Below are 23,781 nucleotides of genomic sequence, written 5' to 3'. Positions count from 1 at the left end.
CTATTAAGCATATAGCAGGTGCTTAATAAATGTTGATCGACTGAATGAATGAATGAGCCACAACTACCTACCCAAAGCAATTATTTAGGGGCAGGAGTAATCAGTAATCTCTGAGGATTCTCATGCCCTGTCATGCTTTAGCTAGAGGAAGTCATTAGCTAAGGAATGAGCATGAGCCTACATACCTGAGAGATGGTGGCCTGGCACTGTCACTTATCAGGTGTGCAGTGGAGGCAAGTCACTTAGAGGTAGTTGGCTGTGTGGTAAAAAGAGCTTCTGACCCCCTGGAGTCAAGTGCAAGACTGCAGGAAGGTGTCCAATTGTTATGAGGCTGCAGGGATGCCAACATATTTCTAAAGCACCTTGGCTACCTTGATCTGAGTTGAGCTTTAATGTCTTATTTGTAAAGGGATGATAATATTTGTCTTGTGTCCCTACCTCATAGAGAACGTGAGGAAGGTTCATTATAAACCATAAAATTCTACGGAAACCCAATCATTTATTAGCCATAAAATGGGGGTGGTGATCCTTGTCCTCTCCGTGGCACTATGCTATAAACCACTGAGTACTGCAGACGTGTATTATCTACTGGTAGATTCTTGGAACTGGAGAGAACCTGTGAAATCACATGACCCAGCAATTCTTAGGATCCCTTTACCCTCTTAAATTTGAGAATCCTACTCCCTAAGAGCTCTTGTTTATGTGGGTTATATCTATCAATATTTACTACATTATATATTGAAATAGCATTATTATGAAAATAGTTTTGACCATGAGGACTCTCCAGAGTCCCTGGACCACACTTTGAGAACCACTGTTAATTCTGATTTATTTTTAGTTTTCAACATTCATTTCCACAAGATTTTGAGTTCCAAATTTTCTCCCCAACTCTCCCCTTCACCCACCCCATGACAGTATGCATTCTGATCACCCCATTCCCCCAATATTCCCTCCCTTCTATCACACCCCTCACTTCTTTTATACCCTTCCCCTCTATTTTCTTGAAGGACAAGATAGATTTCTATACCTCACTGCCTGTATATCTTATTTCCCAGTTGCATGTAAAAACAATTTTTGTCATTCATTTTTAAAACTTTGAGTTCCAACTTCTCTCCCTTCCTCCCTCCCCACCCATCCCCACTAAGAAGGCAAGCAATTAAATATATGTTATACATGTGTAGTTATGCAACAGACTTCCACAAAAGTCATGTTGTGGAAGACTAATTATATTTCCCTCCATCCTATCCTGCCCCCCATTTATTCTATTCTCTCTTTTGACCCTATCCCTCCTCAAAAGTATTTACTTCTAATTACTCCCTCCTCCCATTTGCCCTCCCTTCTATCATCTGCCAGCCCCTGCTTCTCCCCTTCTCCCCTATTTTCCTGTAGTGTAAGATAGAGTTTCATAGCAAATTGAGTGTGCATGTTATTCCCTCCTTAAGCCAAATGTGATGAGAGTAAGGTTCGCTTTTTCCCTCTCACCTCTCCTCTCTTCCCTTCCATTGAAAAATAGCAGACAATGTAAAATATCTCATTGGAAAAACAACTGACCTGGAAAACAGATCCAGAAGAGACAATTTAAAAATTACAGGACTACCTGAAAGCCATGATCAAAAAAAGAGCCCAAACATTATCTGCTTCTTTTATGTGAGACATAATTTGCCCCATTCTATTTTTCCCTTTCTCCTCCCAATGTATTCTTCTCTCACCCCTTAATTTTATCAACTCAACCTGTGCCCTCTGTCTGTATGTATATAATCCCTCCAACTACCCTAGTGCTGAGAAGTCTCAAATTATAAATATTATCTTTCCATGAAGAATGTAAACAGTTCAACTTTAGTAAGTCCCTTATGATTTCTCTTTTCTGTTTACCTTTCATGCTTCTCTTGATTCTTGTGTTTGAAAATCAGATTTTCTATTCAGCTCTAGTCTTTTCATCAAGAATACTTGAAAGTCTTCTATTTCACTGAATGACCATTTTTTCCCTCTGAAGTATTATACTCAGTTTTGCTGGGTAGGTGATTCTTGGTTTTAGTCCTAGTTCCTTTGACTTCTGGAATATCATATTCCATGCCCTTTGATCCCTTAATGTAGAAGCTGCTAGATCTTGTGTTATTCTGATTGTATTTCCACAATACTTGAATTGTTTCTTTCTAGCTGCTTGCGATATTTTCTCCTTGACCTGGGAACTCTGGAATTTGGCCACAATGTTCCTAGGAGTTTCTCTTTTTGGATCTCTTTCAGGTGGTGATCGGTGGATTCCTTGAATACTTATTTTGCCCTCTGGTTCTAGAATCTCAGGGCAGTTTTCCTTGATAATTTCATGAAAGATGATGTCTAGGCTCTTTTTTTGATCATGGCTTTCAGGTGGTCCCATAATTTTTAAATTGTCTCTCCCAGATCTATTTTCCAGGTCAGTTGTTTTTCCAATGAGATATTTCACAGTCTGCTATTTTTTTCATTCCTTTGGTTTTGTCTTATAATTTCTTGATTTTTCATAAAGTCATTAGCTACCATCTGCTCTATTCTAATCTTTAAGGAATTATTTTCTTCAATGAGCTTTTGGACCTCCTTTTCCATTTGGCCAATTCTGCTTTTTAGAGCATTCTTCTCCTTATTGGCTTTTTGGATCTCTTTTGTCATTTGGGTTAGTGTATGTTTTACAGTGTTACTTTCTTCAGCTTTTTTTTGGGTCTCCTTTAGCAAGCAGTTGACTTGTTTTTCATAATTTTCTTGTATCATTCTCATATCTCTTCCCAATTTTTGCTCTACTTCTCTTACTTGATTTTCAAAATTCTTTTTGAGCTCTTTCATGGCCTGAGACCAACTCATGTTTTTCTTGGAGGCTTTGGATGCAGGAACTTTGACTTTGTTTTCTTCTGTTTGCATACTTTGATCTTCCTTGTCACCAAAGTAAGATTCTATAGACTGATTCTTTTTTCTGTTTTTGCTCATTTCCCCAGTCATTTATTTGACTTTTGAGCTCTTTGTCAAGGTAGATCTCTGCTTCCAGTGGGGGTGGGGGATGTACTGTTAGCCACTCGATTCCCCCACAATCTCTGGGCCTAGAGCTCCAGAAACAGTTGCTGTCTCTGTCCCTGCTGCTGGGGCTGCTGTGGATTCCTCCACTCCCTTCCCCCTCTGACATCCTGGGGCTAGGGTCAGACCACTCCTCTCTCTCACAGTGGTCCCACAGGCTTATTCCACTGATGTTCCAACTTATCCTCAGTTTTTGGGGTCATGAAGTCTGGAAACTGCCACAGGTTTGAGAGATTCAGTCTCCCCAAGGCCTGCTCAGGTCCTGTCTGTGCTGGCAAGGCCCATGCTGGACTGTGCCCTGCCCCCTGCGTGGTTTGATAGATACTTCCTGGTGACCTTCCAAGCTGTCTTGGGCTGGAGATTTGCTTCACTCTGTCATTCTGTGGGTTCTGCAGCTCCAGAATTTGTTTAGAGTCATTTTTTACAGGTATTTGGCTGGGCTTGGGGGGCAGCACTCTAGAAAGTGCATGCTGCTACTCCTCCATCTTGGCTCCGCACCCCCTCCTCTTGTTTTTATAGATGAGGCAACTGAGACCCAGAGAAGAAACTGAGTTATCCACGGTTATGTAGTGAGTTAGTGACAAAGCTGGAACTGGAATCCTTTGCTCCTGGGTCCCTGAATTCCTAGGGGATGATAAAACTGGGCAGCTAAGTGCTGCAGTGGATAGACCACCAGTCCTGAGGTTAGGAAAACTGATCTTCTTGAATTCAAATCCAGTCTCAGACACTTGCTAGACACTTATGTGACCTGGACAAGATACTTAACCCTATTTGCCTCAGTTTTCTCATCTGTAAAATGAGCTGGAGAAGGAAATGGCAAGCCATTCTGGTATCTCTGCCAATGAAAATCCCAAATAGGGTCACAAAGAGTAGGACATGACTGAAAAATGACTCCAATACAACAAAGAGACCAGAGTTGCTAGACAATTCAATTCTGGACACGGCTGAAAGTTTATAAGCTTCAGAGATCCAAAGCTGGAAAGGACCTCAGAGGCCTTGTTTAAAAGCAAAGAAACTGAGGCTGGGAATCTAAGTGACCAGCCCAGAGTCATCCAGGTAGCTGATATCAGGGGAGAATTGTAATCTACTTCCTCTAACTTCAGAACCAATGCTCTTTCCACTCTTCCCCAGTAGGACTTGAACATAAGTAGGGAAATTAGGAAGCAGGGAATAAAAGGAGGGAAAGCACCCTGTGAGCTATTTTGGAGAAGGTGAGGTCAGGGAGCTGCTGGGAAGAGAGGTCAGCCTGCCTCAGAGAAGAAGGCCTTAGCAGATGGACAGCTACCTGCTTCCTCAGGGGTCAGAGCCAGTCTATTAGAATTTATTAAGTGACTGCTCTGTGTGAGACACTGTACTAAGCCCTAGGGGTACAGAGAAAGGGAAAAACCAGTCCCTGCTGTCCAGGAGCTCATGATCTAATGAAAGACAATATATAATGGATTATGTACAAATCAGCTACAAACAGGAAAAGTAGGAATCTGCTGGGTAGATCCAGAAAGGAAGAACTGAATAGAACTATGGAGAGGGGAATCTGGGCCCCAAATGGACTGTCGTTAGCCAATGGTCTCAAAGCCTCTAGGATGCAGAAATTGCTAGGACAGGGTAGCAAATATCTCAGCTTGTCTGAAATAATGATGCCTCCTTGGAGTTGGGCATTGAGGAGTGTTTATGCCTGTTGAGTTTATACACTCAACAGAAAGTCTTTAGTATGAGGGGGAGGGAGATGGGAAGGAGAGAGACTAGATTTTTTGTTCATTGAAAAAAATAAGAGAAAAATACTTTTTAAAAAAAGCATATGGATAGAGTCTTTCTCCTGAAAGGAAATAAGGGGAAGCCATTATCTCCCTTAGCTGTAGCCTCAGGGAGCATCCCAGGTGGACCCTGTGATGCTGTAGAGGGAGCAGAAGACTGCTGGGAGCTTCATTAGCGGGGAGAATTTGATAAGGTGCTGAGATAAGAATCTCAAGGTTGGAAGCAATTAGTCCAATCTGTACCTCAGCGGAGGTCCTCCAAGGCTCATTATTAACACTCTTTTATTTGGAGATCTCATCAGATTCCACAAAGATGATTCTCAGATGTATTTATCCATCCCAAACCCCCCTCTTGACCTCCACTCTCGAATCTCCAACTACCTCTCAAATGTCTCAAACTGGATGTCCCACAGACATCTTCAACTCAGCACGTACAAAACTGAACTCATTATTTTCCCTATCCCACTCTCCACCCTCAGCCCCAAATTCTCTTCTTTAATCATGAGTATCCCAAAGGGCTCTGTCTAGGGCCTTTTCCTCTTCTCTTTCCATACTACTTCACTTGGTTATCTCATCATCTCCCATGGATTTAATTACCATCTCTATACTAACGATTCTCAAATCTACTTAACCAATCCTAGCTTCTTTCATGACCTCTGGTTTCACATCTCCAACTGATGATTGGACATCTTGAACTCAATGTCTTGTAGACATTTTAAACTCAACATGTACAAAACTGAACTCATTGTTTTTCTCCCCAAATCATTTCCTCTTCCTAACTTCCCTATTATTGTTGAGGGTACCATCATTCTCTGAGGCATCCAAGCTCACAACCTAAACATCACTTTCTACTCCTCATTCTCTCTCACTACCCCCCCCCCAATTTCCAATCAATCAGTTGTCAGGTCCTGACATTTCTACCTTGGAAGCATCTCTCCTCTACGCCCCCTTCTCTTCTCTGACATGGCTAGTGCCCTGGTGCACTCTCATCATGCCTGAACTACAGCAGTGAGTCTACTGCTGGTGAGTCTACCTGCCTCAAGTCTCTCCCTCTTCCACTCAGTTGTCAGTGATATTCCCAAAGCATAGGTCTGACCATGTCACTTCCCCTCCCCCATTTTTTGAATGCCACCAGGATAAAAATATAAAAATTCATTTAGCTTATAAAACCTTTCATAACTTTGCCCCTTCTACATTTCCAGTCTCCATATACTTACTCACCTTTAGGTATTTCTAGTGACACTGTCCTCCTTCCTGCACAGGATTCTCCATCTCAAGACTGTGGGCATTTCTATGCCTGGAATTCTCTCCCTTCCCATCTCTGCCTCCTGTCCTCCATGGCTTCCTTCAAATATCTGCTAAAATCTCACCTCCTCCTTAATGCTAGTGCCTTTCCCCTAAGGCCACCTCCAATTAATCATAGAGATTTCTTGTTTTCATTTTGTTCCCCCTATCCCCCATTAAACTGTGAGCACCTTGAGAGTAAGAACTGGTTTTTCCCTTCTTCCTGTCCCCAGAGCTTAGCAGTGTGTGACTGTCACTTAATAAAGTCTAACAGACTGATTGGGAGCCTCCTATCTATAAAGTCCCTGAGAAATGATCCTCCGGTTCTGCTTAAACACCTCCACTGATGGGGAACTCACTGCCTCATAGGGTTTTTGGATGGCTCTTCATATTGAGATTTCTTTGTTAGGCTGGCATCAGCTTCTTTGCAGTTTCCGCCCCCTGCTTAAGTTCTGTCTTTTGAAGCCAAACAGAACAAGTCTCCTGCTTCTTCCATATGACACTGAAGAGAGCTTTTATGTTTCCCCATACATTTTTTTTCTTCAAGTTAAACATTCTCAATTCCTTCAACTGGTCCTTTCCTCTACCTGATTGCTCTCCTCTGGGTGGACACTAGTTTGTCAATGTTCTTTCCAAAATGTGGGGCCAGAAGGAAACACAGTATTCCAGGGAGGGTCTGACCATGGTGGACCCACCCTATCCCCCCACAGCTGTAAGGGGGGAATCCCATTTATTACAGCAATTGTAATTGCCCTTCCCCATCCTGGGCTCCTGATGGAACTGTCCACTAAGTGAACATATAATAAGAGTTCTGTTGCTCAAGAATGATCTGTTCACAGATTTGGGTGGGGAGAAAAGGGGAAAGACCCCTTGACAAGACTCTGAGGACTTCCTTCTCTAGGTTTTTTAGGGGCCAGCTCCTTATCATCTGCAGGAACAGAGAGCAAAGTAGTCATTTTGGGGTGAATGGGATGCCTGACATCTCTGAACGTACAATGAAGAATGGTCTCAGTTGAGGTTTCCCCTTCTCACCTCCCCCCACAACCACATATACCCCAAGAAGGAGGCAGAAGCCAGCAGGGGCTTAGAGAGATCACACATGCTTTTATACAGAAAATCAAGTGTGGGGACAAGGTACTTTATGGGAGAGGGGGCCAAAAACAGATTTATTCCTTTCCTCTTCAACAAGAGAAAAAACTTAGATGGAGATGGGAAAAAGTTCATCATTCTGAGGCCTGTCTGCCCACAGCCATTCAATTCTCTGGCCCCAGGAGATTCAAAACTTCTTGTCTCCAAATAGAAAAAAAAAAAAAAAGATCCCATCTATGTTCTCTTGTAAGGGCAGAAAGAAGGAAGGTTGAACTCCCATTTTACAGAAAAGAAGAAGTAGACCCAGAGAGGATGGCTTGTAGGAGCCCCAGTGCCCAGACTCTCTACTGGGTCCTTTCTCCCATCCCCTTGCTCTCCCCAAAATTAGGATGATCACACCAGTCTTTGTTAGCCGCTTTTACTCTCCCTTGCTCCACCAACCTTTATCTCTGGATCCCCAGGGACATACCTGGCATACCCTTAAAAAGAAAAACCATGACTCTCTTCCCCTTTAACCAAAACAAGGGCCTGAGAGATTTAGTCCAATCCTCTCCCCATACAGCAAAAAGTGAAGCAAGGACAGGCAGGATTTTACCCAGGCTCACAAAACTTGTCCATGGTAGAGCTAGGTTCTGATTCCCATGTTTCCCTATCTTAACTTTTGGTTCTTCTCTCTCCCACTTCCAGACTATCTTGATTCCCAACAACCAATTTGCAGGAACCTGGAGCTTGGAATATTGGGCTACTGGGTCACTGCAGATGGTGGGTGGCAGCATTCAGGATTGCCTATGGGTCACTGAAGGGCTGTAACTCCTAGCAGGCAGACAGCCCCTCTGACTAGGTCCCTGGGCTAACCGGCCTCCTTTTCTTCTTGTGACCTCTGAATCTGAGGTTCACTTCACTATGTGGGACTCAGTTTCCAAGTATAAAATGAGGGGTTTGTGTCCTAAGTGGTAAAGTTGGAAGGGACCTCCCAGGTTATCTACTCTAACCCCTTCATTTTACACATATGGAAAACTGAGGCCCAGGGGGTTACACAAGGTGCTCAGGCTCACATGGGTAGTCAGTATCAGAAGCAGGATTTGAACTCAGATCCTCCCAACTCCTGACTCATTGCTCTTTCCATTGTACCACCCTGCCTCCCTGCATGATGGTCTCTGCGGCCTCTTCCTGATCTAACATTTCATAGTCACTATGATTCTGGAGAACAGAAAGGTAACTATAATTTCTACATTTTTATCGATAATTTTTTTTTCAAAAGGTGTTTCCTCTCAATGAGCAAACTTCTTGTGGTTGCCAAAGGGAGGGCTCCAGCTCTGTGACAGGAAAAGCCATGCTGGGGCAGCCAAAATGAGGAAGTGACTCAGGACAAGAAATAAATTGAGCTCGTCTAAATCTCCTGCCCACCTCCAGCTCCATCATGCAAAGGGGAAACTGAGGCCACAGCCCTCTTCTCCTGAAACAGCCAGCAGCAGAATGAAGTGTGATGATCCCTCCCCCAACCCTGACTATTGAGGAAGAACGAAGACAGTGGGAGGTATCCCACTCCTCTCGTCCCCCTCCCCCACACAGCTCACAGCCTTTCTGAGACAGTTTCTTCTGAAAAATGAGGGGGCTGGACTGGATGTCTTATAAAAAACAAGCCTCTCCTTCCCCTTTTCCCCCTTGCTGCTGGAAGAAACTGAAAAGTAGTTTCACTGGGGGAAGTGGAAGTCTAAAGAACCATCCATTACCATCTTCAGGGCCCACAATCCCATGACCTCCCACCCCAGAGTTTTTGTCTCTCCTAGTGGATTCCCTCTGATCTCCATTTTCAGACTGTAGGGTCAAGTTGGTGGTTTCCTTTGAGTCAGAGCCACTTTTGCCTGTCCCTACCTCTTCCTCCTCCCTCCTCACCTCCCCACCCATTGCTTCCTCTTCTCTAGGGTCCAGCCCACATAACCTCCAAGTAGGAAGGGATCAGAGAAGTCACCCAGCCTACCCCTTACAACATACTGGACTAGTGGGTAACTTGAGCCAGTGCTGGGGAACCCAACTCTTTCCTGAGACAATTGACATAAATTTTAATTCTTGGGAAAATCTTCCCCCATGCATACAACTAAAACTTATCTCTTACCCTAACTTCCACCCATTCTGCCCTGTAGGGTTGAGAAGAATGAGACTCTCTTCCATAGGCCAGCCCTTGAAAGACCTGAAGACAGTTATCATCTGTTTCCTTACCCCTCTCCCCACCCAAGTCTTTTCTCCAGACTAAACAGATTCAGTTCCCTTGGACTGGTTCTTACCAGGTGCAGCCTTCAGTTAGTGCCCACTCTCCTCTGAATGCATCCCTAGTAGTGGGGAGGTACTACACAACACCCACCCCCTTTCCCATTCCTCTATGATGATTGGCTCATGTTTGTAGACAGCTGACAGGGGTTAGGCATCTAGGGTCCCAACCTCAGTTAGGAGATTGGTTCAGGACTCATCCTGGAGGCAGGGGCCAGGGCATGACATGGCAAAGGCAACTCACCAACTTGAAGCAGTGATTTTGTCTCACTCACAGAGGTGCTCTAACCATTAGGCCAACAGACCATTTACCTGGTCATGTACCCCAAGCATTTTGTTGGTGTGGCAGGTGAGCCCATGTTCCTTCTAGCTTGGTTTTCACTATGTCAACCTCCTCCATTCCTTCATAGGGCCATATGGGAGAATATGAACCATGAAAATGGAGCAGGAGATGCGAGGGGCAAAACTCATTCTCATCTCTGTTGCTGACCTTGAGCAGTAGTGAGGACAGCTACAGTTTTTCCCTAGGTGGAGGCTGTGGGTGTCAGCTCTGTGGTCACTGGGTATCTGAGTTTGAGCTGCACATGTGCTCTGGGTATGTCTGGGTGGAAACTGCATGGTACTCCCCACATGAACTATAGGTGCTGTTTTAGGTGGGAGACCTCAGTGTTAGCAGTAGGTGTTATTGATTTCTCACCTGTTTCCCCTCCTCTAGGAAACCTAAGTTCTGCATAGGGCTTGAGGAAGACAAAGGAGAACAGATCATCTCCTGTTTTTCCCAGAGTTGCAGCCCCATCAGGGCTCACCAGACCTTGGCTGAAAACCCAATGCATCCTGGAAAAAAAAAGCATCTCTTCCAGAAAGCATTTTTCTATTTTTGAGAAGGAAATAAATCCCCTTCCACCAGCCCTGGCTGTTCTCCCCTCTCTTTCCCCACCCTTTGAGAAATGCATAGTTGATTATTTTTTAAAAACCAGGTTAAGGTAGAGTGGGGGGACACTCACCCAGGCCCTGCAGGAGGTGGGTAGATGGGACATTAGGCTCTGAGGTCAGGTTCTCCTCACTGGATGCCAGGGCCTTGAGTTTCCCAGGTATGGAAATCTCTTCCATGTTCCACCCCCTCAAGAAACTGGGGTGATTACATGCCCCTTCCCCTCATCACATTACCCCAGCCAAGGTGCCTCTGGGTAGACACCTTCCCCTTCCCCCTTGGAGGTCTACTCTCCAGTAGAGAGAAGGATCATAGGACTTGTGAATTTAACGTCAGAGGGGAAGGGTCCTTAGACCTCATCTACTTGATGTCCCCTTCCCCCAGTTTATAGATAAGCAAACTAAGGCTCAGAGAGGAGCAGGAACTTTCCCGAAGTCACACAGCTAGTAAATGGTGCTCCTCCTCTGACTCCAAACCCAGGGCTAACCACCCCTCTTCACACCCCCGAGTAGGTGAAAGGAGGGAACATGGCACCACCCAGTGAGGAGGGAGGCAGGACGGGGCTGATGGGAAGAGGTCATCCCAGGTGGCTGGGAGGAGTCAGATCATCTTCATGTTAAATTTGCGGGCACCCCCTTGGCCAGCGGCAGCAGTGGGGCCATCCACCTTGCGGAAGGAGTACTCTACAGAGAAATTGCTTTTGTGTTGTCCTCGGCCCCGGCTCCATACGAAGAGCAGGAGGAAGCAGAAGAGGACAACGCCCAGAAAGGTGATACACCCCATGGCTGTAGACACCAAGATGGTGGTAAGGTCCAAAGGGAAGCGGGGTGGCTGGGTGTCATTGCGAGCGGCCAGGTCCCCCGCCTCACCAAGCCCCAGGGTCCGGTTGGCTCCGGGGTGCACCATCAAAGTGGCAAAGTACGTGTCATTGCCGCCAGCATTGCTGGCGACGCAGACATAGGTCCCACTGTCCTGGGCTTGGGCCTCCTGGATCTCCAGTGTGCCGCCCAGCAGCACCCGGGTCCTCCCGCCGCTGACCCCCGTCACCACCTGGTGCTGGGGCGTCACCCAGGTGATGCTGGGCTCTGGCTCACCTTCAGCCCGGCAGAAGAAGCTGACCGCTTGGCCCTCGGTGGCCGTAACGTGCTGCAGGCGCCTCTCCCGGATCTTGGGCTTACGGCAGACGAAGTACTCAAAGAGGGTGGAGTCGGGCAGGTCTCGGAGGGCATCGCCTCGAACCTCCGCAGGTGTGGCGCAGGAGGGCAGCCGCCCATCAAAGTTAAGCGTCTTCCTGCGCTGCACAATCCACAGGAGGCGGCAGTCACAGGCCAGGGGGTTGCCATCCACGCGCAGCGTTTCCAGGGTGTTGACAGAGTGAAAGGTGCTCTCCTCCAGCGTGGCCAGGAGGTTGTTGGAGAGGTTAAGCAGGCGGATCTGCCGCAGGCCCAGGAAGGCCTGGGGTTCCACCACGGCCAGCAGGGCCCCTGCCAGGTGAAGCTCCCGCAGCCGCACGAGGTCTCGAAAGGAGCCCCGCGGCACCGTGCTGATGGGATTGTAGGAGAGGTTGAGAGAGGTGAGGTAGGCCAGGTGACGCAGGGCAGCGGCTGGCACCGCACTGATGTTGGTATAGGTGACCGACAGTGAGCTCAGGTTGAGGCCTTGAAGGCTGCTGGCTGTGACCTGGAACATAGCACAGAACATCAGAGCTAGGGGGAAAACGACCTGAGAATACAGTACTAGACCTGGCAGGGACTCCAGACTTCATCTAGGTCAGCTCCCTCATTTTATGGGATGGGGGAGGACCGAGAGGATTTGTTCAACTTCAGTGGAAAAGAAAACCCTGAAGTGCTTTTTACAAATCTTTTCTTTTGCCACCAAAAAGCAATCACCCTTCAACTCCCCTCATCTGGGAGCACAGAATGTCAGAGCTGAAGAGACCTTATAAATGATTTTATCCCCAGATATCCAACCTACACCCTGTCTACCACATGTGGCCCTCTTGGGATTTTTAGGAAAAAATTCTTTCTCTAATTAGCTAGCACACAGAAATCAGTAGGGTCTAAACATCTGCCTGCCACAACAGTTGTATAACTAACTACCTTCTACCAGATGTCATGCTAGCAGCCTTGGCTTAATTAGTCATTTAAATGAAGCTGAAAATAATTAAATAGATAACAGAAATCCCCCATATGGATTTCTAATAATAATGCTGGAGCTAGAAGAGACCTTAGGAAAAAATACAATCCAATCCCCTCCTTTGATAACCTTTACATATAAGTAAACTGAGGCATGACATAGTGGAGGGGCTTTACTATTGCTGGAGACACAGATGTAGGTCCTGGGTTTGTCCAGGGTTACACAGGGAGTTAAGGGAAGAGAGTCTGTACTTGAACCTTGCTCTCCCTGACTGCCAGGCCAGTGGTATTTCCAATATATCATATTTCCTCCTTGGACACCCCTAACCTAGCCCAACCCCCTCCTTTTCTAGGTAAGAGAACGGAGACTATGCATTTTCACAGGCCAGGAATGCTTTCCCTCCTTCTCTCTGCCTCTTGATCCCCATCTTCCTTCAGATCCCAACCAAGATCGCTCCTTCCACAGAGTGCCTTTTACAGTCCTCTTCAATCCTTGCGCCTTCCCTCTGTTGTCTCCTCCATTAGGCTGTGAGATACTTGAGGGGAGTATTTTTTCCCCCTTTATTGCATCCCCAATGCTTAGGTACATGTTTAGTCCCATCTGACTCTTCATGGCCTTCTACAGCATTTTCTTGGCAAAGATACTGCAGTGGTTTGCCATTTCCTTCTCCCATGGATTTAAGTAAACAGAGGTTAAGTGACTTGACCAAGATCACACAGCTAGAGTGTTTTAGGTCATAACTGAACTCAGATCTTCCCGACTCTAGGTCCCCAACTCTGAGTCCCCATCCACTGAGCCACCTGGCTGCCTCCTTAAGTACAAAGTTAATGCTCAATAAATGTTTATTGACTTGACTTGCCCAAGGTCAAACAGCTAGTAGTAAATGGCAGTGTCAGGACTTGACCCAACACCTTCATGGTACCCATAATGAAAATGAGGTGTAGTAGGTGAAGTCACTTGTTCCCATTCACACACTGAACCCAGGACCTCTGACTCAAAATCCAAAGTTCTTTCTGTGGCTCTCCACTGTTCCTACCTCGAAGAGTTTACCTGAAAACTATCCACATTGCTTCTCCAAAGAGTTTGAAGTTTTTTTAACTCAGAAACTTCTTTTGCCCCTCCCCCTCTGTCATCCTCTACTCCAGCCAAACCCACCTCCTCCAGCAAGGGCCAGTTGTCGATCTCCAGATGGAGCAGACCCGGCAGGCGGCGGAAGTTGTGCTCCTCCAGGGCGGGGATGCCCAGGTATCGCAGGCGCAAAGCTCCGAGACTCTGGAGGTGCGCCAGTGACTCCCCGGAGAGGGTGGTGAGGTTACAGCGCTCCAGTGTCAGCTCCTCCAGGGCAAGCAGCCCTGAGAAGGCCCGCTGGGAGATGAAGACCAGGTCGTTGTCCCCCACCTCCAGCCGTTTCAGGTTCCTGAGGTCCTGGAACATGTGGTCCAGCAGGATAACCAGCTTGTTCTCACTCAGGTCCAGCAAGGTGAGGTTGCCCAGCTTGGTGAAGACCCCCGGCGGTATGAGCTTCAGCTGGTTGCCCCGCAGGCGCAGGGTCTGCAGGTGCAGCAGGTTCCCGAAGGCACCCGGCTCCACGTGGGCGATGACGTTCTCACTCAGGTCCAGCTCCTCCAGGAGGGGGTAGGGCGCCAGGTCGCCAGGGTTGAGGCAGCGGATGCGGTTTCGGCTCAGCTCCAAGATTCGAGTCTCCGTGGGGATGCCCTCTGGGATGGCCGTGAGGCGTCTGCGGTGGCAGACCACAGACCGCAGCTGTGGGGCGCACTCGCAGCGAGCTGGACACCCTGCCCCCGGAGCCCCGTTCAGGAGCACCAGATGAAGGCTTAGGAGCTGAAGCCAACATGTCATGGTGTGGAACATGGTCTTAGGGCCTTGCTACCATTCTCACAGGCACCTGGGGGAGAAAGACACACAATGGCTGAGTGTTCCTGGGAGGAACCTGACCACATAGAGGAATGTCGGAAGTTTCTTATTGAGTCATTTCAGTCGTATGTGATTCTCCATGACCCCATTTGGGGTTTTCTTGGCAAAGCTACTGGAGTGGTCTGCCATAGCCTTCTTCAGTTCATTTTACAGATGAGGAAACTGAGGCAAACAGAGTTGTGTCACATAGCTAGGAAGTATCTAAAGTCAGGTCCTCCTGACTTCAGGGCTGGTGGTCTATCCACTGCAGCACCTGGATAGGAAAGTCCTTAGAACATAGAATGTCAGAGTGAGGAGGGCCCTTGGAATAGAGAGCTGGGAGGGGCCTGAATATAGATAATGTCAGAGCTGAAAAGTAGGATACAAAATGTTAGGAGGACCTTTAGAACATTTATAACTGGGAAAGACCATCCAATCCCAACTGGATATGCAAGGAGACTGAGGTTCAGAGTTCCAGAACCATAAAATACTGGAAAAGATTTTAGCAGTAAATAGTGGTACCGCCTACTGTGCAAAAGGGCACTGGATGAGTATGAAGAATTCAGAGAAAATTTGGAATATTTACATGAAGTGTTGCATGGCCAATGAAGCCGAGCCAAAAGAACAACACACAAAACAAATATGGTGATGCAAATAAATGTTATTATACTCACAAATATGTCAAATACAATGGTCACTGTTGGAACACACCTGTGGAAACTAGACCACAGACAGATGACAAGAGTGGAGAGCACCCACCCAGTATCAGTCACCAGTCACTACCAGATAGTTTTACTAGGAAGCATTTGTTGTGTCAAAACAAAATAATACTGATTTTTTTAACAGAAAGAAAGGGGGGGAAAGCTGGATTGAAGTTAGAAGACCTGCACTTGCAGCTTACTTGGGCAAAGCTCTTACTGGGCCTCAGTTTCCTCTTCTGTAAAAATGGAGAGGTTCAATTAGACAACCTTGAAATTCCCTTCTAGTTCTCAATTCTGTATTCCAGCTCCCATATTTTATGATTTTATTTTATTAATGTAGGATTTGACCAAGACCACACAGCTGGACCCAAGTCCCTTCATGCCCAATCTAGATGCTTTTCTCACTACATTTTGAGGGGCTGGTAAGGGAAGGGGTGTGGTCAAATGTATTTGATTTAGAGAGATAAGGCTAGTGGTAACCCCCTCACCATTGGTCAAAGCTCTTGACACCTGTCCTCAGCCTATAGCTGTGGCCTCACCAGCCATCCCCTCTATACAGCTCCATCGCCTCCCAGTGTCTCCCAAGAAGAGAGGAGGTCAGAGACCTCCAAACAACCTTTCAGCCTCTGTCCCTGCCCTCTGTGCCTACTCTCCTCTCTTAGGAGTCTTAGGGGCTCATGATGCATGGCAATGGCCAGAGCTCAGACAGCTAAGTGGGGAGAATATCTGGATAGTATCTGGGGGAAGGGAGGAAATCTTTCCTGGACAATCTCTCTCCCTGGAAATTTCATCTTTTCACTCATTTAATTTTTCTGAGCTCCATTCTGGGTTTGGCTCTGTGTTCTGTATGATGGGGGACTTGGACTTCCCCTCAGGAGTTTCACAGTCTGGTTGAGGAGAAAAGACTCCCTAGAAAAAGGTAACTAAGAATCTTGAACAGATATGAAATGCAGTGAAATAAAAAGCCAAAAGGCCAAAGCTAGGAGGGACCTTACAACACAACACCCACTGTCCAGTTGAAAGGGGCCTTAGAATATAGATGAGATAGTGATAGCTGGAAGGGACCTCCAAGACCATGCAATCTAACCTCCCATAAGGTCTAGAGAGGGAAAGGATTTTCCAGAAGCCAATCAGAACCTGGGAGGGGGCGGAGCTCTTGGAGCCAACATCTTCGGGCCAAAGGTACCTCCCTCAACAGTGAGAGAGGCTGGATGTGAGGCCAGGCAGCCCTCCTTCCCAGGACATTAAGGCAGGAACCTCCCACCCCAGCTTTTACATGTTAACATACCCAAGGATTTCTCCTGAACCTCTCCGTTCAGCCACCCAGGGGGTGGAGATGGGGTGGCTTAGCCAAGCTGCCAGACTGGAACTGAAGCCGCCACTGTGGCAGGGCCTTTCTGCTTGGCTACCTCTTTGCCCAATTGCCTTAGTTTTCAGCTTCACTGAGTGACTATTTTTGGGTGTCCTGTCAGCTGAAACACCCCCAAACTAGGACTCCCTTCTTCCCTCAGCTAGTCTCCTCTGGGGTCCCCTGTGCCTTCTAAACATAGACCTTCCACTGTAACCAAACTGGGCTCCTCCTTGTCTGGCACAGAGAATGTCAGAGCTGGGAGGGCCCTTAGAACACAGAATGTCAGAGCTGGGAGGGCCCTTAGAACACAGAATGTCAGAGCTGGGAGGGCACTTGGAACAAGAATGCCAGAGCCAGTTCAGGGAAGGCTTCATGTAGAAAGACAAGTCTACAAGCATTTATCAAATGCTTCCTATGGACTAGGGAGGCTAGGTGGTACCAGTCCTGGAGTCAGAAAGACCTGAGTTCAAAACTGACTTCAGACACCTACTAGCTATGTGACCCTGGACAAGTCACTTAACCCTGTTTACCTCAGTTTCCTCATCTGTAAAATGAGCTGGAGAAGGAAGTGGCAAACCTCTCTGGTATCTTTGCCAAGAAAACCTCCAAAGAAGTCCCAAAGAGTCAGACATGACTGAAATGACTGAACAACAAATGCTCCGTACCAGGTACCTCCTGAGTGATTCTCAAGCAGAGTCTTGAAGGAATCAAGGCATTCTACCAGGCTGAAGGGAGGAAGGAGCATGTTTCAGGCAGAGAACTCACCAAGGCAAAAGTATGGAGATAGGAGATGGCATTCTCTCCCCACCTTTTAAAAAGTATTTTTTTCTAATTACATGTAAAGATAATTTTAACATCAATTTGTTAAAATAAAATTTTGAGTTCCATATTTTCTCCCTCTCTCCCTCCCCTTGCCCCTCTCATGTATACATGGCATGCCTTTTGTGAGGAACAGCGAGGATGGTTTGTCCAAACTAGAGCTTAGCAAGGGGAATAACAGAGAAAGTTATTAATCCTGGAGGCTGAAAGGTCAGTATGTCCTTTACAGAAATAAACAAATTTAGTTGGGGGGTTGCTGGGTGAGGAAGATAATGAATTCTGTTTTGGACATGTTAAGATGCCAACAAGACATTCAGTTTGGAACATCTTTTTAGACCATGGGTGATGTGGGCATGGAGCTCAGGGAGAGACTGGGGCTGAATATATACATCTAGGAATCATCCACATGGAGATTATCATTGGCCCCATGGGAGCTGAGGAGGTCACGGTGCCAACCCTGCCCCCCTCTCTTAAATCCTATTGCCCCCATCTTCTCCAGGAAGCCTTCCTCTACCACCTAGTTCAGACTATCAATCTAGTATCTGACCCCCAAACATTCACTGCCCCAGCCAAGTTGAGAGGTAGCCCTCCACTCACATACAGGTCACCCTGATGCACATCCATGCTTTACCAGCCTCTCTCCACACCCCAGGAATGCAGGGCCTCTGGCAGGTCCAGATGGTCTTCTGCTTCTAAAGATAATTAGCCAGCATGGATTGGGCAGCCACAAGGGCCCAAGCTCCCCGCCGGGAAGGATGGAGGGAGTTATCAGTGAGTCAATTTAATAAGGGATTGCTTTGAAATGGTGCTGGGACAGCTGCAGGTCCCTGGGGCTGGTGGTGGAGAGCCAGGCTGAGTCCTTAGTGAAGGGATGAAGGCAGCCAAGAGCAATGAGGGGAAAGCCTGACACTGAAGCCAGGAGGAAATAAAAGTTAATGAGGAGAAAGGCCACATGGGGCAATGGGAAGCCAACTAGATTAGGGACCAGAGGGAGGGCTTGGGTTTCAGTGCTAGTTCTGAGTCTTGCTACCTACATGACCTTGGGAAAGTCTTAACCTCTTAAAACGAAGGTGTTGCACACATACAAAAGCATTTATAGCAACTCTTTTTCTGGTGGCAAAGAACTAGAAATGGAGGGGATGCCCAGCAACTGGGGAATGGCTGAACAAGGTAGGGTATGTGGGTGTGATGCTATATGTAATGAGGGAAAGGACCATTTCAGAGAAACCTGGAAAGACTTGTGTGAGATGATACAGAGCGAAGCAATCAGAGCTAAGACAATAATGTGTATAATAACTTAGGAACTTGGTTCAATTCCTAGACCAACTATGACAAGAATTCTGAACAACTGCAAGACTAACTACAGTTCCCAAGGACGAAGTGAGCTGTTGCCCACCTCCAATCAACTGATCAACATTTATTCACTGTCTCCTATGTGCCAGTCACTGTGCTGAGCCCTGGCCAGAGAGGCAATGAACTCAGGGTACAGAATGGATTTTTGGATCTGGCCAGTGCAGAAATTTATTTTTTTTGATAGTACATAAGGGTTTTGTTTTTCCTTTTTTCTTTCCCTCAGTGAAAGGTTAGATGGGAAGGAGAGAAAATAGTTTTTTTGTTAATTAAAAAAATGGAACTTAATTAAGAATTAAAATTACAAAAGAGTTAGAGTATCTATCTTCTAAGGTCCTTTTAAGCCAAAAAAGAATCTCTGCTTCTGTGATTTGCTGAAGAAAGTAGGCATGGTAAGCCAGAGAGGATGACATGTGAGGCAAAGAGGTGATTACTTGCTGTCTTCAAGCATTCAAAAGGCTGTCACATGAAAGACTTATTCCGCTTGGCCGGAGAAGACATAACAAGGATTGATGGAAGATTGATGGAGGGATTGGATATAACTAGGATGGATAGATGGCTAATGAAGAGAAAGTGGTGTTCTATATTTGGAATCAGAGGCCCTGGATTCAGACCCCTGCAATCTCACTTAATACCTGAGTACGTTGGACCAGTCATTCGCTGGGCCTTAGTTTCCTTATCTGTAAGAATAAGGGAGTTGATAGTCCTGGAAAACATACAGAGAGACAGACCTCTCTCTTTTTGGCAGAGACAAGAAGGGCTACTAGAATGGTGTGTACACTATGTTGTGTATTTCTGCTTAATTGTTTTTCTTTGTTACCAAAAAGGGTTCAAGATGGGTGGTGGTAAGAAAAGGAAGGAAGGAAAAAGGGTGCCCACTATGTGCTAGGCACTAAGATCACTTCGTTTGTGCTAAGTCCTGCACAAATATTACCTCGATTGGTCCTTACAGCCTTAAGAGGAAGGTGCTATTATGGCCCCCATTTTATGGTTGAGGAAATTGAGGCAGACAGTGGTTAAGTGACTTGCCCAGGGTCATACAGCTAGCAAAAGTCTGAAGCTGCTCCAGGTCCATCATTCTATCCACTGGGAAGGATTTTTCCAGAAAGGATTGTGATATTACAAACAAAAGACATGAATAATATGCATTTTGTTTTTCAAAATGTCTTAGAAGAGGGTTGAAGAATTTTTAAAACGTGCTTTATTCCCCACCCCAAAATGAAGGCATCGAATGAGATGGCCTCTAAAATCCTCCAAGGTCCATCTCATCCAGGATACAAGGAAAGCTCTTGGAGGATGAGAATGACTCTGCAGTTTTGTCTTTGTACCCCATTCTGGCACCTAGAACTGCGTCTTACACATAGCATCTGATAAGGAAATCACTGCTGATCTGGGGAGCTGGATGCATCTGGCCAGTCTGCCAGCCTGGACACCAGGCTCTGGGAACCCCAGCTGTCATGTCCACAGCCTGCATTCTGTCTACACTGCCCCGAGTTCCAAACTATTCTCATTCAACAAGACTATAGCACTAACCTCCTGAATGGTCTCCCTGACTCCCTCACTTAATCTCCCCCACTCCCTCAATCTCTTCTGCACAGATAAGGGCCCTCCAGCTCTGACATCCTATGTTCTAAGGGCCCTCCAGCTCTGAGATCCAGTGTTCTAAGGGCCCTCCAGCTCTGAGATCCAGTGTTCTAAGGGCCCTCCTAGCCCTGACATTCTATGATTTTATGATTTCCTGTCTACCCCTAACTCTCCCCCTGACTCATCCAACTCTAACTGTTAAGCACTGTGACTGGCACAATTCTTTCCTCCCTCCTGCTTCCTTCCCCAAGATAGTGTCAGGCATTTTTTGCTAAGATGAGAACAGTACATGTTGTTTCCCATAAGAGGATAAGAGATTTTAAATACACAGAACCAACCTAAAAAGAATCCCCCAATGTCTGCAAAAGTAGCACCAGGATGTCTAGGGTCTTGAATTCTAGGCCTTAGAGTTGCCAAGAGACTTGGAAATTCAACCCATACCTGAACCAAAGACCACCTCTACAATTTAACTGACAAATGGCCACCAGGCCTTTTACCCTTCCCCCAACTATCCCCACTTCCTCTGCTTCACTCTGGGATAGTTCTAATTGTTAGCAAATTTTCCCTTCATTTAATCCTAATTCAGCTCTTTGTATCTTCCAGCCTGCTGTTCCAAGATCTGCCCTGTGAGGCCAAGCAGCGCAAATCTCATCTCCTTCACATAATAATAGCCTTTCAAACGCTGTTGTTCAGCCATGTCTGACTCTCTGTGACCCCATTTGGCAAAGATACTGGAGTGATTTTCCATTTCCTTCTCCACCTCATTTTACAGATGAGGAAACTGAGGCAAACAAGATTAAGTGACTTGCCCAGGGTCACACAGCTAGTGTCTGAGACCAGATTTGAACTAGACTCCAAGCCCAGCACTCTATCCACTGCACCAACAGGCTGCCCCCAACCTTTCAAATACTCAGACACTAACTAGCTGGTTAACCCCTCAGCAAGTCACTTTATCTGTGTGCCTCAGTTTCCTCAACTGTCAAATGGGGATAACAACACCACCTACCTCTCAAGGTTGTTGTAAGGATCAAATGAGATAATACATTGTAAAGTTCTTGGCACATAGTACAAACTTATGTAAATGACAGCTGTGATTATTATTTTAGACTGAAAAATATGACTTTTTGATTCTAACTCCAGAAGGGTCACACACTAGGTGACTTCTAGGGGAAACATCTCTTGCTCCAGCATCGCTCACTGTGCTGGTCGTAGAGAGAAACTGTAAAGGTAGAGGAGGGTACAGCATAGAAAGCGCCAAGTCTAAATGAGATTTATTGGTAATCCTATCTTAATTCTCCTACTGGGGACGTAATCCTCCTTACTCCCCAGCCATTAAATCCCTCTCTCTGTCCTTTCGGGGCTACCAATCACTTTCTTTCTAGGTCATTCCTTTGCAAGAGTCCACATGCCCGAAGGCTGGGGAAGGTATACAGCCGCAAGTTGGGGCTGGCCCCAAGGGATCCTGGAAGCCCAGTCAGCCAAATGTGGGTGGTGAGCCAGGTAGAGGGTACCCCTGAGGGTAAGAAGATGTGTGTGGATATATGTGTGTACGTGTGTATGTGTGTGTGTGTGTGTGTGTGTGTGTGTGACAGGAACTAGACCAACTGTTGGAGAAATACTAGAACCTCAAAGCTACAAGGGACCTTAAATCAGAGTGTTAAGAGTAAAAATGGCCCCAAAGGAACCATCAGGATTTAGGGCTGGAAGGGACACCAGGAGCTCTCTGATCCCATCCCCTAATTTGACAGATGAGGAAACTGAGGTTCAGGAAGGAGCATAGGACCAAAAATCTAGAGTTGGAAGGGACCTTTGAGACCACCTAGTCCAACCCTCGCTCCAAAATATTTTACAGACAAAGAAACAAGGAAGTCATGTCATTTGCCCAAGAAGACACGGACAGGGTCAGAGGTGGGATTTGAACCCAGGTCCTCTGAGTGCCAAATTCAGCACGTGAAGTGGTACTGTGGTAGTTCAGTCCCCTTATTTTACAGATGAGAATATTGAGGTCCAGACGACTTTGTCTGATTGCAGCAGGTTCATGATGTCACTCCCCTAAAGTCACAGGGTTAGTGAGGGGCTGAGCCAGGAGACAACCCAAGTCCTGTGCCTCCTGGTCTTTTCCCTAGGTCCCACTGGCTTACTGAGACCCTCCTCCACATGAAGATGTGGGGATGGGGGTGGACAGAACCCCTAGATACCTTGTTTCAGAGGCGGAGGGCTGCTGGGCCACTGGAGGCTAAGCTGTTTGCCTTCCCCTTCCCCCCTTGGCATCTCTCTCTTTTCTCTCTCTTTTCCTCCCTCTCTCCTCTCTCTCCCCTGCCCCCTCTTTCTCTCTCCCTTCACTACCCTTCCCCCTCTCCCCTCCCCCATTCCTGTCTCTCCTCTCTCCCCATGTCCCCCCTTTCTCCCTCCTTCCTTCTCTCCTTCCTCTTTCTCTCTCCTTCTCCCGCTTTCTCCCCTTTTCTTTCCTCTCCTCTCTTTCTTTTCTGTCTCTCTCCCTCTCTCTCCTCCTCCCCCTCTCTCTCTCCTCCTCCCTCTTTTGCCCTTCCTCCCTCTCTCTCTCTCTCCTTACCTCCCTGGCTGATCCCTGGTTCTGCCTGTGAACTTGACTTCCCACCTGAAACCTGTCACCAGCAGCTCACTCAGTAACAGCCTGCCTTCTAGAACAATGTGACAGAGGCAGGGCTACCTCCCTCCAATTCCCCTCTCCCCCCACTGCTGTGTCGTGACTCCCAGGGACTGTACTCCTGGGCCCAATGAGAGGAAAGACAGCTGGGGAGGAGAAACAGAGCTCTGCCATACCCATGCCCTAGGCTCCCAACCTGAGGGCTGGTGGAGGGGGGAGATGTGGGAGCAGGGATGATGGAGCCTCAGCCCTGAGTCAGGAGTAGGAGACCTAGGGGATGACATGTGTTACCTCTGGTACTTACATGTGGGATGGGGGCTGAGGCTGCAGTGGGGGAGGCTGGGAATATCACTATCACTCAGCATAACTGATGCTCTTGTCTTATCTGGGAACCCTGGGCCTGGGCTCAGCAGTAGAAGGTCAAGGAGAGCCCCTGGGAGGGAACTCCAGTAAAAAATAAATGCCAATTCTCCTTTGAACCAAAGGACCATAGAGCTGTGCCAACTGGGGGGGGGGGGGAAGGGGGCAGTGCAGTGGGAAATGGATCTAGAAACTTCCTCCTGAGTCCTTTCCCTGAGGGAAATGAAATGTAAATCATTTATAAAGGGCTTATTCTGGCCTAGGCACTGTGTAAAGCCCTGGGGATCCAAATACAGAAATGAGATAGGCTTTGCTCTCAAAGTTCCCATCTTAATAAGGAAAGACAGCCCACACAAGGTGGGGAGAGTTGTTTTAGTATGGGAAGTCAGGGATGGGATGGTGACCAGTGGCAGGGGATGACATGGCATTTCCAGAAGTAGTGGGGTGAAGCAGGGAGGTCCTGGGGCAGGGACATGGCATAAAGATGACCAGAGAGTATTGTGCTAGACTGGGATCAAGTTAGAGAAGAAGCGTGGGCGGACAGTGAGCATCAGGGGAACACTGGATTCTCTGTCCAT

General features: G+C 47.0%; 1 protein-coding gene across 2 annotated transcripts in view; it reads right to left on the bottom strand.

Moving 5' to 3' along the window:
* Positions 1–812: 812 nt before the first annotated feature.
* Positions 813–23,781, bottom strand: part of LINGO3 (leucine rich repeat and Ig domain containing 3) — a 39,186-nt gene continuing 16,217 nt past the window's right edge. For both annotated transcript variants that reach the window (XM_072601464.1, XM_072601465.1), the window contains exons 3-4: positions 13,654–14,404; positions 813–12,042 (exon numbers count right to left, since the gene is read on the bottom strand). In XM_072601464.1, coding sequence (XP_072457565.1) covers positions 10,963–12,042; positions 13,654–14,370 — 1,797 coding nt within the window. In that variant the 5' untranslated portion in view covers positions 14,371–14,404 and the 3' untranslated portion in view covers positions 813–10,962. The remainder of the gene's footprint in view (positions 12,043–13,653; positions 14,405–23,781) is intronic.

Source organism: Notamacropus eugenii, chromosome 4 (assembly GCF_028372415.1).
Source record: "Notamacropus eugenii isolate mMacEug1 chromosome 4, mMacEug1.pri_v2, whole genome shotgun sequence".
Taxonomy (NCBI): domain Eukaryota; kingdom Metazoa; phylum Chordata; class Mammalia; order Diprotodontia; family Macropodidae; genus Notamacropus; species Notamacropus eugenii.
This window is presented reverse-complemented; position numbering and strand designations above follow the sequence as displayed.